The 18,506-nt window shown below is 38.7% G+C and overlaps 1 protein-coding gene across 4 annotated transcripts in view; it reads left to right on the top strand.

Annotated features, from left to right (window-relative positions):
* Window positions 1-18,506, top strand: part of DIP2C (disco interacting protein 2 homolog C) — a 334,539-nt gene that overhangs the window by 242,795 nt on the left and 73,238 nt on the right. For all 4 annotated transcript variants that reach the window (XM_075082401.1, XM_075082400.1, XM_075082399.1 and 1 more), the window contains 10 exons: window positions 487-596; window positions 1,952-2,054; window positions 2,421-2,485; window positions 4,251-4,344; window positions 4,462-4,581; window positions 5,375-5,489; window positions 9,931-10,070; window positions 11,689-11,825; window positions 14,057-14,265; window positions 15,119-15,233. In XM_075082401.1, the coding sequence (XP_074938502.1) occupies window positions 487-596; window positions 1,952-2,054; window positions 2,421-2,485; window positions 4,251-4,344; window positions 4,462-4,581; window positions 5,375-5,489; window positions 9,931-10,070; window positions 11,689-11,825; window positions 14,057-14,265; window positions 15,119-15,233 (1,208 nt within the window). The remainder of the gene's footprint in view (window positions 1-486; window positions 597-1,951; window positions 2,055-2,420; window positions 2,486-4,250; window positions 4,345-4,461; window positions 4,582-5,374; window positions 5,490-9,930; window positions 10,071-11,688; window positions 11,826-14,056; window positions 14,266-15,118; window positions 15,234-18,506) is intronic.

Raw genomic sequence — 18,506 nt, 5'->3', positions numbered from 1 at the left:
TGCGATAGCCCTGGCCGTGTATCACTGGCTGGTAGCGATCGCTGCTCCCGCCTCATGCCTGCCGAGCAGTACAAGTGTTTCTCATCTGGTTCTCTGCTGGCTCAGCCGGGCTGCTGAGATCATCTGTGGCCACAAGCAAAATTAAACCAACAGACTTAGGACTGTAGTAGATGAGAAGCACTCATACAATTCACTCCTAAAGCTAAGTGGTAACCTCTGACAGGAGAGCGGTAATAAACTATTTGGGTCAATAACAGCTTAAACTGCCCAGCCATTTCTTCAGGGATTGTCTGAGAAGGCCACAACAGCAATGTTAAGAAAGCAGTTATGGGAAATCTTTGCCATGCTATGGTGAGGTTTAAAAGAAGCAATGTTTAGGTAACGGTGACACAGGCATTTGGGAAAAAAAACCTCTAGCAGAGAAGAGTGTCATCTTGTCTTATTCGGCAGAAACTCAGCAAAAGCTGACTTTTCTTTGTACCTCAGGCTGGCCAAAGCTGCTGTGGTTTGTCACAGAGTCTAAACACCTCTCCAAGCCACCTCGTGACTGGTTCCCACACATCAAGGATGCAAATAATGACACAGCTTACATTGAGGTGAGTTAATGAAGATGCATCTTCTCCTCGAATCATTGCATATGGCGTTTCTGGATTAGGTAAACATCATTATTCATTCACTAGTCACAGAAGCAAAGAACGTCCTGGTTTAGCCTGTTAATAAGTAATATTTTCTAATAAATTATGCTGGATATTGATTTCAGAAAAGTTAATGAAATGTTAAATTGCATTTTGGGGGTTTCTAACGTTCATGTTTTAATGTCATCTATGTGGCTCCCACAATATTGTCTTAAACTTGCCTTGACCAATCTCAGTCTTGTTCAGTGTGGGCTTGCCCGCTAGCCTTGGGATGTGTAGACAGCAAGTTTCACAGTGAAGGTTTGGTTCTCATTTCACAGCCTTCAGACCTTTTGAAAGAGAAGGAACTTCTTGTTCAAATGCTTTCCTGTCACTTACTGCTTTGTGAGTCACACTCCCCATAAAAGACCAGCATCAGGAAGGCAAAATTAGCGATGCTGTTAAGTTTGATTTTTCTCTTTTTTTTTCCCCATTCTTTTTTCCCTTTTCTGCATAGACTCAAATGCCTCGAATTCAGTGATGTTAGTATTGAGCTTAAACGATTATTCAAAGGGTATAAGTTCAAGAGAGTGGAGCAAAGGTATTTCCTATCTGTGCGCAGTCAGAACACTGGGCTAGAGAAGGAGAGATGCCTCCATTTTTGATCTTACTGATTATCTTCATCATGGAGAAAGATAAATGTTTAGTGTACTTTAATTGCCACTACTGGTTTTCAGACTCTTGCATAAAGTTGCAAAAATTACTGCAGTCATCAGCAGTGATCTCCCACCTCTTTTTTAGGGTGCTTTCTCATGGCACTCTCATATTCTTCTGACCAAAGAGCTTATGTCTTTCAGAATATATACATATAGATTATTGTAACAGCACCCAGCAAGGATTCTGTGGTCAGCTCTTATCCCATGCCTTATGAGAGACAGAAGGGAGAAGCTCAGGTTTATTGGTTGGCCTATAAAATCTAACGTGAACACTGAGCAGACTGAACTAGGTTATTCTCTGCAAAATCTCTCCATTCCTTTAGTCATGAACATGATCAGAATTGTTAGAATTAATTCCTCTTAATGCCCATATTCAAACAGCAGATGGATTTCTGATATCAAGCCTGGGAAGCTTCAGACAAGAAGAAAAAGCTTACCTGAAAGAGGTGTCTTTTAACCAAAAAATGCCTCCCAAACTCCTCAGTACTGTTGCCTTCTTAAAATAGAGTCATTAGATTTACCCATCATTCACCTACATAGGAAACACTTGAAACATAGCCATGAAGTAATGGAAATAGGGCAACTATTACACAATGACTTTCCCTGCTTATTTCTTTTTAGTATAAAACATGTAAAGATGGAAGCGTGCTTGGGGTGACTGTGACAAGGATTGCACTGCTGACGCACTGCCAAGCTCTGACCCAGGCATGTGGATACACAGAAGGTATGGAGTACATTTCCCGTGCTTCATCCTTAAAATCAAGTGTGAATTGTAATTTGTTTCTCATCAGGCTCCTGTCTTATGTTTTACACAGATCTGTGTTAAAGGCTTCTAGATTTAAAAATCTGGGATTTTTTTTCATTGATTTCAGAAAACATGTACACATTTGAAATATCTTTGTGAGAGGCACAAATAATGTCCTAGCCAATACAAATCCTGCAGTGGAGACTTACTATGAAAGTTAAGCTTAGAGGTCAACAGCCATGTTATACTGAAGCTTCCTTCCTTTGAGTGGGTTTGCCTTGGGTCAATGCCATGTTCTAAAAAATAAACTCTAAAAAATAAACTCTGTTTGTTTTTGTTGGACAGCTGAAACAATTGTGAATGTATTAGATTTCAAGAAGGATGTTGGTTTATGGCATGGGATTCTTACAGTAAGTATGGTTTTTTATTTTGTGTGAGTATTTGAAAATAAATTTTTCTGCTTTGAAAGGAAAACATATGTGGCTTAAACCCATGATCTTCTGCTAGTGCACTTACCCATAATGAGCACGGTAAAGATGCGAATGTATTTTTATGCATCATGCCAAGTACTCTGGCCCCATTCTTACCATGTTATTCTGAATTTACTGATGCGTGATTTTGAGATCAGACTTTACAGCAGAAACAAATTAAATAGGTACTTTCCGCTGTAAGGATATGATCCAATGGCATAGCTATATTGCCTCGGACTAGCTTCTCTATCAGAACTCCCACCAACAGATGATTTTGCTAACATTGAAGCATTTCTGATACTTCAAATTGCAGAAAATATCTACTCGTTATTTGAATGTCTTCCTCGATTGACATGGGAGGCGATTGGCATATCTTTAAGGATTACTTCTAAAGGTGCTGCTGCAGTCAATGACTGACAAAATGCTTACTATTCATTGATCATTTTAAGAACAGATACCAGGTTTTGAAGGGTCACTGTTGGGGGATCCCAGGATGTTCAGGCGCTACATGCTATGATTTCCAGGGATCCAATATACTTTTCCCATGCAGTTATACTGTACTTAATATCAAAAGGCAGTAATAACAATTCTGAAGCAGAAAGGATCTATTAGGCTTGACACCCATAAATATCTCATGTTAAAAACCCATCTTTATCACTGAAGTTGAAAGCAAGCATCTAATAGTGCTTTTCTATGCCTTCCTTTCCTATTATCTTAGTATGAACTTCATTTTTTCATGACTTGCCTCTAAGTCCTTTTCCTGTGGCTACACCTGTGCCAGACTGAAACAAGAACTACCTTCTGCAGTTCTGCAAGTGTTTAGATGACTAATCCACGGGGCCCTTAAGCCTAGGTTTTCCCAAACAAATCCTCTATTTAACCTGAGCTGCTGTGAGTGGAGACACATTGCCCTCAGATGATGTTTCCAAATGGTAACAGAAGGAAAGCAGCAGCTCATTTATGGGCTGTTTGTTTAGTAGTAGCACTGAGAAATCACTAAAGCAATTGACTGTCTCAGACCGGGAGATTGGTTTTGGATCTGTCATTGGTTTCACTCAGCTGCTTTTTCTAAGCTTCCTGCAACTTTTCATGATCTTCTTGAAAATACTGGAATTAGCCCACCTGGAGAAGGACTAAAAACTCCTTCATTTATTGTCTGTTAAAATAAATTGATCTCTTCTTAATCTGTGGCTCACATTTCTCTATTTACTGTCTTAAGTACTTTGTGCCCCACTACCATTAGTAGTTTTTCAGTCTTCACAGAGATGGATTTCTTTAGACAGATATGTTGCTATTAATTGTCCTTTTCCGTGAAGAATCTTCATATATACTGAAGTTTAGCAGGCTGAGGGATAATACTAACCTACATAGCAAACAGGCAGACATTGTTCATCCAATTTTTTTTTTTATTTTTTCTATTTAAAATGAATCACTTAGAGTATAAATAGAAAGAAAATCAGGGGTTTTTTTCAGTACCACTTCAAAGTTATGATCTGATCAGTCTAAATCCATAATTCTTAATTAAAGCATTAGAAAATGGGGTTCTGTTTCATCTTAATGTAAATAGCTAGACAGGAAAAGATAAATGCCAGCATTGACAATAAAACAAGCATAGAGTGATTTGCATAGATGCCCCTGCCCAGAACACAATATAAATAAATACCACGATTGTTGTATAAAACCCATTTATCTTATTTGATTTCAGAGTGTCATGAACATGATGCATGTTATAAGTATTCCATACTCCTTAATGAAAGTGAATCCACTGTCATGGATACAAAAAGTCTGTCAATACAAAGGTGAGGAACAAGAATATACAAAAGTATGCTTGGTAGTCAAAATCAAGAGTACAAATTGATAATACAGCTGTATACCTTTTATATGGTGTATTAGTAATCTAACCATTCTTATTGCAGCAAAAGTTGCCTGTGTAAAATCCAGAGACATGCACTGGGCATTGGTGGCACATCGAGATCAGAGGGACATCAACCTTTCCTCACTGCGTATGCTGATAGTGGCTGATGGTGCAAACCCATGTAAGCTATGCTTCTGCAGTCCAATAGAGAACAGGAAGTGTTTTCTGTTTTGCATTTGAAGTTTCAATTTTTAGTTATCTTAGCTAAAATATTTACAAAGTATAAGGTTTATCTACTGCAAACTATATGATATTTATAGAAACAGTAATTAATTTTGAATTTAAAAAAAAATATTTTTCTTTAGCTAATCCTGAAGCAAACTTGATGTTCCACATAATATAAGTTGCAGTAAATCCAGTTTTGTTTAACATGACAGTCATGTATAAAGACTGACGTAAGTAACCTTAAGCTATAGAGAGGATCAGAACATTTCTTCTGAATGATGGTGCTCAGATGCAGAAGTAACTAGGAATTTTAGGGGAATACTTTACTACTCTGGAGAACCACATCTGGATCACTTCATGACAATTAATTGCATGAACTGTTTCTCTGTATTGTTTAAGGTACAAACATACAGGTGTTCTGCTTGTTTGTAGTAGTTTGCTTTGAGTTTCTGAATTAAATCTTTAAGTTCCCTCATCCTAAACAAGAAAACTGTAATGGCTTTTCTGTGTAAGCACAGTGAAAGGACTTCACGCTCAAATATTACTCTTCATTCTCTGTATGCATACACAACTGTCTATACATATATATAGTTGTTGTAGCTATGACTTCTTTCCCAGTGGGCATGGGTCCTTTTTAAATTTTTTCTCCTGAAAGGCCTATATAGTCAATAGTAAATTGGCAGTTTGAATAGCATCACTTCAGAAATGAGATTATTTTTCTCCTCTGATTTTTTTTTTCTTTACCCCAGGGTCTATTTCTTCCTGTGATGCATTTCTCAATGTCTTCCAAAGTAAAGGTCTAAGACAGGAGGTCATTTGTCCCTGCGCTAGTTCACCGGAAGCTCTCACTGTGGCTATTCGAAGGTACTGTGTTCCACCAGTGGAAATAGACTCACTGTAGAACATATGTGGTCATTTGAAAAGAAATGAAAAATTTATTTAAGTATGAATCTGCATACTTAACTTCTGAATGACATTTTTAGATTTCATTTTGTTTATGTCCAAAGAAGACATACAAGAAGAATTTGTAGAGTAATAATTTAACCCCAGAGTGCTTTATAATACAGTTCCCATTTCTGCAATTTTATCTAATTTAAAAAGGAAATAGACTGAAATGCAAACTAATTCTGTAAAAAGAAGTGGAAAAATATCACTGTAAGCATAAAATTAATTAAAATGTGGGAGTTTAAGTGGAATTATCATTGAGGAAAATTATGCTTTAAAGTAGTCTGTTTAAAGACAATTACGACATTCTGCAGGTTGTCTCTGGCTGACTGGTGCTTTTTAACCATTCATAGACTCTCAGTAATCATCTGGAAATGTCCTTTGAGTCTGGGGGATTTGTGCCTGGAAATAAAAGTGATAAATTCTAATAAAACTATTGAACCTTATGTACATGAATGTCAGTATGCAGCAGTCACCTGTTGTACTTTGAGCAGTAGGCACTTTGTTCAGATTTCTGCAGCCATTTATGATTGTTTCACATGTTAAAACATGCAGTATAAAAGTGTAAAGCACTGTAATAGCATTAAGTAAAATACTTCCTGCCACAAAGTTTAAAACACATTGTCCAAGTGAAATTTACTAGATTTTCAATTAGCTTTCCAACAAAACATCACAGGAAGAAAGGCATGAGGCCAACAGTGTGGTTGACTTTCAGCCACCTCATTATTAGCTTAAAACATCTGAAAGCTATCCGTCAGGGACTTACCCTGTCCAGGTTAGTTGTCTTTCTGTGAACTACAGGATCTCAGGCAGCCCTTCATTCAGCTCCACCAGCCTGTTCTCAGCTTTATACCACTAAGTATGTTGGTTTTCCCTTGCAATGGGTTTCCCTGCCATAGGCTGAGCAGGCCTTGGCTACCGTGGAATGAGCCCTTGCTTGTGAGTGCAGAGAGGAGGTGGATGGGCCACAGACATCACTTGGTCTGAACACTGATTAATGGGAGAGGGTTTTAATTTCCTGGGCTAGCCCTGGAAAAGCTGCCGCAGATCGCAGGTTATGAAGTGGGAGAACTCACTGTATTTCAATGTGCAACGGCTGGCGAGCCCTTTCTAGATTTAAACTTTATGCTTGTAGCCACCTGAAGCACTAGAGATTAATTTTCAAATTAACTAGCATTGAGAGCTTGGATTAAAAAAAAATATTAGCACATAAAATAGTGGGTAATTAAAAAAGGCATTTTTATCTTCAATGCCTTGCTGTGCAATTACAAAGCAGTTCTTACTACAGTGACTGTTACTGAACACATACCTCCTTTTTTTTTGAAATCTGTTTAATGGTGGAATAATACCAGCTGAACTTGCGAGCTTTAGTATTTTACATTTTATTCAAGCCATCTCCACTGACAGTAAAGTCGTTATCATACAAGTTCCAAAGAGTTACCAGCTGAAGTATGCATTAAAATGACTCCCTGCAGAGCACCGATCCGATCCAGAGAGCTCCCTGTTAATGCTCTGACTCTTTCAAAATCTATGGTGTATTTTTACTGATCTTCCTATACGGAAGAGTAACAAAATCAGTTCTCAGTTGAAATACCCTTATAGTTTAGAAAAAGACAGTCAGTAATAGATTAATAGGTACTTTAGCCTAACAGCTGAATCATGAAGCCTTGTATTTAAAGGAATGTGTCATGCAAGTAATTCTTTATGGTATTCCCCTTTGGTTTATTGCATATTAGTCTGAACCTACTTGCTTAAGGGAGTGCAAAAGTTTATGAAGAGGTCTTTTCCCATTTAAATGACTGGCAAAAAATAGTGGTAAAATAGATTGTATCTGTAAATGCTGGTAGTAACTGCTCTCAAAATGGTCTGCAGCTACTCAGTATGAACAAATCAGCTTTCAAGCAGATGTACGTTGTCCCGCTTTCATGGTTATGGAAACTGAAGGGGTAGGTTTGGCTGGTGGTTTAAGCTAAATTTACTCAGTATATAAAGTAGGTGGAATTATAGCTTTGTTTAGATGCCTCTACCTTAATCGAAGGATTTGTCTTTGTCTAGCAAGCAGCTGTACAGAATTCCAAATCCAGTATTAGAAATATTGAATGTGTAAAGCAAATTAAAAATGTGAACTCTGAAACAAATTATAAATACATTGGAATGGGATTAATTATATCTCATCTTCTTCTCAAGTGATTTCTCTCCTGCTTGGCAGAGATACTTGTTTTAGAGTTGTTCCCATGTGAATATCATGCACAGGACAAAATAAGATACCATGTATTTCAGGATTGTTGCTGACAAGATACTTTCTAAGAGGATGTATAGGTGCTGTCAGGTGCTCAGCCCCCCACCTCACTCCTCCATCCTGGTCCTCTGACTGTATTCCCATTCGGTGTCAGGTAGCTAGTTGCCTGCAAGAGAAGGCTTGAACATGTTTAACTGGTGTCTCATTCAGGTATCCACCTCAGACTACCAGAAAACCAGAAATACTCTGAAATAGCTGTTCTGAAATGCCTGTCCTGTGGACCCCAGGTCCTTGGCACCGACTCTTTCCTCTGCACACCTGCTTCCATTGCACAATGCTTCTTGCTACCCTGGGCAAAGCTGTTGTCTTAACCCAGGCCACAGCAAGTGTAGCTCTACTGACAAGTCCCCCACATGATCCTAGCAGGCCTCGTGCTTCCAGCTTCCCTCGCTAGCACCCCTGCCCTGTACACAGCCAGTGTCTTTCAAAGCTGTGCCCGCTTTTCTTTTTAGCGGTCTTTGTACATGATAAGTAATACAAGAAGATGTATGTGATGGAAGTCTAGATGGCCTCTACTCCTAGAAGGTTGTGAGAAGCTGTGTGTGCCTGCAGGAGACCTTTCTTCTCATAAGCAATAAAATATGTGGTTTGGGGAGCAACAGTGAAAGGAAGTTGATCAATAATGTTGCTGAAAGTTCCTTTTATGTGATGGGAAAGTTATTTATCACAGCTGCTTGTTTACTTGCGCCATTTGTTATGCTCTAATGCGTTTTCAAGCGTGCCCACATCCTTCTTTGTTGACAATGTCACTTGAGAAATATGCCTCGTAAAACCTATTAATTGAAATTTATAGTGCCGATCACTGCAAGGCTTACGTGAGCATGATTGGCTAAGGCCCATCTAGTATTTCAAGCACAGTAGAGGAGAAATGTCATATATAAGGACATTAGCTGTTAAAAAAAATAGTTGTGTGGACTACTGAGGAAAAATGCAGAATTTTGAAATAAATATTGGCTATTTTATCCATCTCGAAAATAGCTGGAGTCTGGCTGCTCTACATGGATGCATTATCCACACTCAGATCAGCATCATGTTAGCTTCTGGTTTCGCGTTTTAAAATGCAGGACAGTGTAAGAATCTTTCCAGACATGAAAAGCCCTAACATACTCCCTTGACTTAATAACTTGCATACATCAACATTTGTTTGCTCAAGCCACACTCTACATATGTATAATTGTATCCACTGATACAGCAGGCAGTTTTATATTGAAACAAGTTGACAGACAGCTTGGGCTGATGCTGTGGAATTGTACAGCATGTCAGCAGTGAATCTGAGCAAACTGAGGCTTTACAAAGAGGCTGTATCCACAACATTTTGGCCATGACTGATGAAGCTATAATTTGTTTTAATTTTCATGCAGAAAATTAGAATAGGAATATTTCAATTATATGCACTAAAATAAAGATGGTAAAGTCCTGGTGGCTTCCACAGATATTTGGCAGTGATTCTATTACAACCTAATTTCTGCTGTTTAGTAATTTTAAATGCTTAAGTATTGGGAGTGGGAAGTCAAATCTGTGATATAAACACAGCATACTTGTATTCTAATCTTGGCTTTGATACCAGTGTGCTAGAGTTAGGCTTTTAGTCTGGCAGGTGAGCTTGGCATCCTAGGTTGCCCCAAAGTAGGTATCATATAGAGAGTGTATTGAGTTATTTACCAATCAGTTCCAAATATTTAGAGTGCGGTTTCCCCCCACATCACCTGCACTGCCTTGCAGTATTTTTAAAACAATACAAAAGGCTTGATTACTTGGGTAATTAAACAATCTTTATACATCTATCTAAAAATTAAATCCAAGGTGTTTTTGGTAAGTGTTAAGTGTTACTTTCATCTCTGCAGCCCTATATATGTGGGTGGCTACTGAATGGGAGAGTTGACAGACGTAATTACTCAGAAATGACCAAAAAACAGGATTCTGTCAAGTCTAGTAGGGGAAAAAAGAAGGTGAAATTTTAAACTCTGAAATAGAGGATTATTTGCAATAGTCATCCATTAAAAATAAGTAGATGCTTATATCTGTCTGGTGGTGCACTAATGTTATAACCTATGGTTGCAGGCCAACAGATGACAGCAATCAGCCACCAGGCAGAGGAGTTCTGTCCATGCATGGTCTCACTTACGGAGTGATTCGAGTGGACTCTGAAGAAAAGCTTTCTGTTCTGACTGTCCAGGATGTTGGTTTAGTGATGCCAGGAGGTAAGGAACTTTCTGTGAAACTTACTATGATTCATTAATTTAAGTAATTAGCTGTAAAAAGTCATAGGTAGGCATACTTTGCTGTTAGACAGCAAGCTTTGTGATTAGAACATGTGTACTTGAAAACATTTTAGTCCAAAAGCATTACCTTGTAAAACTTCGCAGTTTGGAAATCCCAAGATTTCTTCTCTCCGTTTCCCTCCATGGCTGTCTGTACTCACATTAGTGGTGTGCTTTAAACAACCTGTCACCACATCAGAACCCCCATTCCTTAACTGTGACATACTGGTACAGAAAATAAGTAAGTTGGATTCCAATGTCTGGAGGCTATAAATACCCATAAGCCTGACCCAGATGAGACTCGGTCGTGAAAATTTTCATAACCTATGCTAAGGATCAACGAAATTGGTATCTGAAGGCTTGCAGAATGTTTTTCCAAAGATCTTGTGCTATCACCCAGTTACTACAAAGAGAAGGTATGATTGGACAGTTCATGTTGATAAATTCAAACTGAAATCTAAAGATGAAGATATTCTTCATAAGAGCTAGATTTTAAATGAGGTGTTATAGAGACTAGAAAAGATAATACTGTATTTTTTCATTAGACGATGTCTTTTATGCACCAGAGGAATAAAACATAAAGATGCATCTTACAAATTTTCAGTTGAGCAACTTAAAATAAAGGAAAAGAAGATTGGTTGTTGTCTAATAGTTATCATATATGATATTATAGATATAATATATAAGATAAAAGATAGTGCCATCTTGCACTTCGTAATATATTTTGATTGTTTTAATAGAAGTACATGCTCCTGTTTATTTTCAGAGTGAGAGAAAGGTCATTCTTAACACTTGTAATTAAAAGACATGCTGATTCATTTTTGGTCTCTCTTGTTCATCATATCCTCTTTCCAGCTGCAAAATCTACACATGCTGGACTCCTACTCCAGAGACTGTAGCTAAAGCAGCATACTTGATTCTTATTCACATGGCTCACGCATAAAGTAGTGCTTCTTCCTCGGACCAGTGCTTTCTAATCCCTCCTGCTTAGCTCCTGCTGTCTCTGCAGTCCTGTGAGACCAGCGAGAGGGAGTCTGAGCTCTGATAAATTCTTAGTAAAACAACCATGCTAGTCTCCTAGAATATCTTGATCTTTCATATGATGTTACTTGCTACTTTGTGAGCTGTGGATTTCCTGGTTGCCTGCCTCCCTGGCATTATAATCATTATCAAGAACTCCATTAGGTTATTTCATAGTGCACTGACTGTGGCAAATCTAGTCTTCAGTATGCAACATGGGGAACATAATCATGTTTCACAGCAATATTACAGATAAACTGAAACTTTAGAGAGCAAGGCAAACTAGGTTTTGTTATCAGTGTAAAGACTGAGTTTACATAAAGATCTTTGCATGATTTATTTATTTGTGTATTATAATATAAATAACATTTGATAAAGTTGAACACCTTAACATTTGAGAAACCGATTGTTAGACATTAAAGTCTACATAAAATTTATTTGTTTATATCAACTCCACCACAGTGTCTTTCCCACAGCATTTATATTATTCTGTAGTTCATTTTATAATAGTTCTCAAAGTCCTTTGTTCTCCCTCTAGCTATAATGTGTTCAGTGAAGCCAGATGGAATTCCACAGCTCTGTAAAACGGATGAAATAGGAGAACTTTGTGTATGTGCTATTGCAACAGGTACATCATATTATGGACTCTCGGGCATGACCAAAAATACTTTTGAGGTAAGCTGTCCAAAAAAGCCTATATAAAATCCTTCCTTTTTAACTTTCTCTATTTCAGGATAATATTTCACATAAAATATCAGAACAGCAGTAATAATCAGTCCTTATGGCTTGAGACCTTAGCTACTCTAACCAGATAATCTGCACTGAAGCCCATTTCATTAAGTGCAGTAGCAGATCTTTATGTGGGTTTAGTTTTGGCTCTGAAGAGCTTTTACTTTAATTTTGAAAGAAGGACCAGGGGCTGAAACAATCAGAAGGAAAGCAGGAAGAAATACAAAGTTCAGAAGGTAATACTGTGCAAGTCTATGAGCTAGCTACATGCAGAATTTGATTGTTGCAAACAGTAGGGAGGCTGCTGGGTATCTTTAAAAAGCAGTTGCCAGCATTTCCACAACGCAGCTGGCATTAAAGGCTTGCATTTATACAGAATCCTGACAGATGTAGTCTTCAAGAGGTATCGGAATAGCAAAGATAACTTTTCCTAATTAGTCCCCACCTGCTTTTGTTTGAATTGCCTTAGGTGAAAGCCGTTTTGCTTTGTGGAATCTGTTTTCCAGTAGGTTTCAGCTCCAGTGCAGACAGCTGTATTGATAGCTCTGTTGTACCTGCTCACTTGTTATCATTAACTTCTGCTGAAGCCAATATGAAAGGCTGAACAAATCAGAGAAATACTGAAAAAAAATGAGCTGATATTTTTATTAAGTTCTGGTCCTTTTCTCTTTTAATATTTGAGAAAAACATTAAGAAAAATACATTTACATTTCCCTTAACAAATGCTCTGATATTACCATTTTTCATAGACCAGACATGACTAATATCTCCTACAAAATGCAGATCTGAATGTTGTAAACACTATACATTAAGTAATTAATGGAGACTAGTGGATACGATTCTGCATCCTGCTATTGAAGCCAGGGATCCTACTATGCTATTGCGATCTGAAATTTGTTGATAGCTGATTACTGTGCTACAAGTACAATTGGCAAGACCCAGTGTGAATGATAATCCCAGATTGTACATATTTCAGGATAGAAAGGTACTTATATTCATTTTGTAGTACTTGCTGTAATTGTAAAGTCATTCATAATTCGTAACTGCATCTTCAGTTTAACAGCATATTTAGACTGATTTAGACTTATTCCTAATGGTAAGCAAATAAATTGCTATTGAGGGAGCAGGACCACCCATTTTTAAAGTTAAGCGTGTTTTAGGAGCCTTCTCCAAGTGGGCCACTTTCCTGTTTTACTGTGTAATTCATGTTGCAGGTATTAGAGAGTCAAAGCGCTTTGTGTTCCTGAAATGAATTACGGCTGAGGATGTATAAGCATTAAATCTGTTCAATAACAGTCACCCATGGGCATCTGAGAGCAGAATTTGACCTTTCTTTTTAGATGAGCCTTGAAGGGCACTGTATAGCCATGGTCTTCCACTTGCCATTGTATTAAATAACTTGCCTTTAGACTATTTCAGTGTAAAGAAGCGATGGTATGAAAGTGTGATTGTGTCAGAATGCAGCTCTAAAGTAGCTCACGTGTCAGAATGATAACACTGTGCTGGTTAGGATAGGAAAAGCAGTAGAAATCCATCCTGTGGAAGTCATGTCTGCATCTGGTGTTCAGACATTTAGAGAGGCTCTGTACAGGCCTGTATTTTCACTTTTAGACGTGCTACAGAAAGCATTATCACTGGTATTGTGAGGACTTAATTGACCTTAGATAAAAATGTGGTCAGCTGCAAGAGTCATTAATGTACAGTACCTTAAAATAGCTTCACTTCTAGCCTGCTTATTTCTCTATACTGTGCTGGAAATGAGCATGAGGTACTAAAAAGAACCTCTACAGTAATGTTTACGATTTAATCTCTCAGGTAACCTATACATAGCACCTCAGGTTAGCTGCTGCACTCTGCACAGCATTTTTCTAATTCAATACTGTTTATGTTGATTTATATTTCTTTTAGGTCATAAATGATTTACAGAGCCATGGTTAGGGAAAAAGTGTATGGTAAACAGAGTGGCACTGAACTTACTGGAACTCGGGTATTGAAAATTACACACACTAGTCTAGAAGTTTCCTGACACTCCCTTTATGGTCAGTGAAGAGTAAAGAGCATCCATGGTGACCTATTTACTTCATTCCAGCAGAGCCATCTGAGAGAGCATGCCTGAAATATTTTGCAACGTGATCTCTGTGTATAGAATTGAAGACATGTGTTTCTCTGTCTTACAGGTGTTTCCTATGACCAGTTCTGGTGGCCCCATCACTGAATATCCTTTTATAAGGACCGGACTACTAGGCTTTATAGGTCCAGGTGGACTTGTCTTTGTTATTGGCAAAATGGATGGTTTGATGGTTGTCAGTGGAAGAAGACATAATGCTGATGACATTGTAGCAACAGCACTGGCCGTGGAACCAATGAAATTTGTCTACAGGGGAAGGTTTGATCCTTTCTTTTCTCATATTATGTAGAAATTCTTATTTTGCTTAGGCCAGGTGTAAGTGACCCAAAACACTTTCAGAAGGCAGTGCCTAATCAGCACTGGGCTTTCTGAAAGTTGCTGATATCAGTAAAAAGCAATGATATGAAATTTCTTTGCGGTTTCCCTACATTGCTGTTTATATGGCTAGAGCCAAGAGACAGCAGAGGGAAACCAAAGACAGTGTTGAGGCAGATACCAAGGTTCAAAATTGTGATTATTAAAATTCCCTGTTGAACAGTTGGTTGATTCTGAAGGTGTTGACTCAACAGAATGCTAGCTCTCCAAGTTGAACATTTCCAATGTGGCTAACACTGAAGTTCTTGAGCACAACAGCAGTTCCTTCTGTGACCTTCCTCAGGTGCTGAAATTGAGCAGGAGAGTCTAAAACTACTGAAGAGCCTAATGCACACGTGAACACATGGCAGACCTCTCACAAAATGATGTTGCAATTACTTTCTTCTGAGATGGGGCCAAAGAAGGTGCTTATGCTGGCTGTTATACAACAGTTTAACAACCACCTCACTGTGACCCAGATGTAGTGCTTTTCTTATCCCAAGAAGGTTCACTTCTCCAACCCTGCAGTGACATTATGCCTGTATTTTTGTGATACTAGAACAACAACCCCTACTTCTCCTCCAGAAGTTATCCAAAACTGTTCTTGTTGCTTTTTCCCCCATAAATAAAATAATAATTGAAGTACCATTTGTCTGGATAATAAATAACAAAATCATAGTTATGGAGGATTAATTTAGAAGACAGGTTCTTCCATCTGTTCTGGCACTAAATACTCATCTTTCCTTCTCCTCTATAGAATAGCAGTGTTTTCAGTGAGCGTGCTGCACGATGAAAGGATAGTTATCGTTGCTGAGCAAAGGCCAGATTCCACAGAGGAAGACAGTTTTCAATGGATGAGTAGAGTTCTCCAGGTAATGCTCTTTATGTACATTTGGAAGCTATTTTGTCCTGCTTTATGTTCTTTTTCTTGCTTTTTCAGACCCTGGAGGTAACTGACATTTGTCTTTGAATAATTTTAAGTCCAGTTTCAGTTGCAGTTGTACCTAATGAGCACAAAATTAGGTTCTTCTGAGTGACAGTTCCTATTTGGGCCACACATATCCAAAGAGTGAGCTTTTCCCTAATCAAAATGCTGTAGGGGTGAATTGAAGTAAGTAATAGCAAGGAGAGAGTAATGTATTGTTCATAAGGATATAGTCATTTGTTACTTCAAAAGGGTAATCAATGAATGTATTATATACTCATACTACCAAAAGCTACCAAAGTCTCTTACTAAACAGCTACTGGCACTGTTATGGAGTTGACCTCATCAAGTGTAGATAAGTATGTCTGAGCTAGATCTCCAGATATTTTTTTTAATCAGTAGGAGAGAATTATACGTTTCTAGTGCACTATGTTAATGAAATACAGCCTAAAAATGATGATTTCTCTCCACTGAAATGAAGGGAAGTGATTGATTAGCTCAGATGTAGGTATCTACAGTGAGGTTATCTGCATAAAGAACACCTATTGAAGGAATCCCATTCCAGCTGTCTGGTGGATCATGCAAGGCACATACCTGGGTGGTGGTGTGGACACTGACCAGAAGACAGAAGCTACTGAATACTAAAAAGTTCTGACCTTCCCCATACATCTATCAGTCCAAGTTAATGCAATATCATTACCATACTAGAAGTTTTTTCAACCTGAATGTCCACACAGAAATAATTAGATACTTTAGATAGCAATGATCTTCCATCTCCTCCATCTCCATTTTTAAGCCAATTCTCACTCAAAAGCAATAGGTTTAATGGAGATGTAGTCAAATGAAGTCTGTCTGTTGCTACCTTGTGAAAAGCTCTCGGTTCTGACTACAGCTGGTCACCTGTTACTTCCACTTCCCTTGCTTACCTTCCTTTCTATCCTTCCTCGAGGACTATTCTCAGGTAAATATATTGCAAGCATCTTTTTTTGCTTTGCCCAAGAGCCGCAGAAAAAGATCTCACACAATTCAGAGATGTTCTTGTTCATTATTGCTTTGTGCCTAATAAGAAAGGGAATCTGTCTACTGTATCCTTGAAGAGACTGAACAAATAAGCTTTCATCCATCTCAAGACAGATTTGTCTGCTCTCTTGATTTAGAAGATAACTGTATTTTATACAGCTGGAGGCATCTCATATTCACAGTAGTAGATCTAAATTATTACGAAGAAAATCTAGAACCTCTAGCTTGTCCATCACACAGAAAACCTTTGAAGCAACTAGTAGCACCTAGGGCAACCTATTTAAGAAGGAGAGGCTTTTGGATTGCCCATGCTTTGATAATTTTATCAAGCTCCTAATGAAAACATTGACATTCTGGACTTAACATTTCTCCAGTTTTATCAGCTAAGCATTTTTGTGACTTTTACAGAAACCATGTCTTACCCCATCATAGCCAGTAGAATTCAGTACTGAACAGTGTGGGAGCCCAGTGACAAGTTGCTTCTGCCAAAAGTCAGTGCTATTACTCTAAGTATGATCAAGTCACAGCAGTGTCCGGGAGCGGTAGGCCATATATCAAAGTACACATATGTGTGGCTGCTTTTACTGCACATGTGTGAAGTCTGCAACTCTGGCATGCGGCACTATGAGAACAAGAAGTTTCTGGTTCCACTTTGGCTGAGAGCAGAGATGGAGGACAGAAACCAGGAACATGCGGGATGCATTGTGCCTCCTTCCCAGTCATATTTTTAATGACAGATGTCAGGAAGTGGTAACCAGTTAAATCTGAATCATCTGTTAGAGATGAGCAACACAATGATATCACACTTGTGTCATGACTGTCAATGACCTCCATAACAACAAACTTACAAAATTGCTACTCATTTCTGATGATATTTGTGAGACTCGTCTGACATCCTGCGTGCGCTGCCACGTGCCAGCCCTACCCTACACCGTCTGCTTTTGCTGTGCCTTGCTGTGTCTCTGCATCTCTTCCTAGAGTTGAGCTGTATCAATTTGCAGGACTTGTTTCCAATGGGTTGCACCACGTTCTGGCCCTTCCTGGCCCTTCCTGCTCCTCAGCAGAGGGCTGAAGGATGGCAGAGCTGCTGTATGGATGGACTATGTGGGACTGCATCTATGGGTTTTAGCAGAGCCATGACTGGGAGGGAGTGGTCAGTCTGGGTAGAGAGTGTCTTGAGAGTAGTGGGAGGAGTATGGTTTTTTAGTTAGTGTAAGTGAAGATCTCAGGTCACCCAGCAGTTCAGTCAGATGGATCCTAGATACTCATTCCTATCCCAGACTGCTGCAAACTGATCTGACCCTTCAGGCAGAGTTGGGGTTCATGCACCTGGCAGACTGGATGTTAGTTCTACCAGTGCCAGTGCTCTGGCAGGACTTGACAGGACTAGGCAAAGCTAGGAGATCTGCTGCAGAACTGGAGAGTGTCTGCCTGGGGAATTTTGTCAGTATGGGATGTTTTCTTAGATTGAATAATGTAACAATCTGCACTTTGCAAGTTCTGATATCTCTAATCTGTTTTCTCATTGAAACAGAGGGGTAAAGATTTCGTATACTCTGTTTACTTCTGGCTGGACAGAGCAATTTCAAAAACCAAGCCATCTCACCAGGAGTAACAAATGCTAGCAGTATTAAAATTGACTGATACTCTTCTCTCACAAAATGTTATGGTTCAGTTCATTAGGATTCATCCTAGTGAAACAAAGTCATTCACTGCTTCAGTGCCAAATTCCAGAGTGTGAAAGGTGACAATTTTGAATGACCCATGACATTTTATCAGGCACTGTGCTGCCGAGGTGGCTATCAAAGCAGACAGTTTGGAAGTCACTGGGGAGTCATTATCTAAAACACCCCTCATCCCACCCCAGCTGAGTATTGCTTTCCATTCATCAACTCTGGGATCCACACTGTCATATGGTTATTTGCCCTGTAACAGTTTTCCTTCAAGCTGAAGTCAGGTGAGGATCCCGTGATTTATCACTGCTTTTCAGAACCTACAAATAACATTACAATGAGGAGGTTATGATGGCTCCTGCCAGAAACATGAGCCATTGTATGTTGGCTGTCACATATATCTTGCTAGTGCTGATCTTTCAGGTGAGGTGCATGTAGACCAACAGCAAGGTCTTCTAATACTACAGTGAGACCTACCACTACTAAAACTGTAATGTTTGTGAAATGAGTAACTGCTTTATTACTCT

This window comes from Phalacrocorax aristotelis, chromosome 2 (assembly GCF_949628215.1).
Source record: "Phalacrocorax aristotelis chromosome 2, bGulAri2.1, whole genome shotgun sequence".
Lineage (NCBI taxonomy): Eukaryota > Metazoa > Chordata > Aves > Suliformes > Phalacrocoracidae > Phalacrocorax > Phalacrocorax aristotelis.
This window is presented reverse-complemented; position numbering and strand designations above follow the sequence as displayed.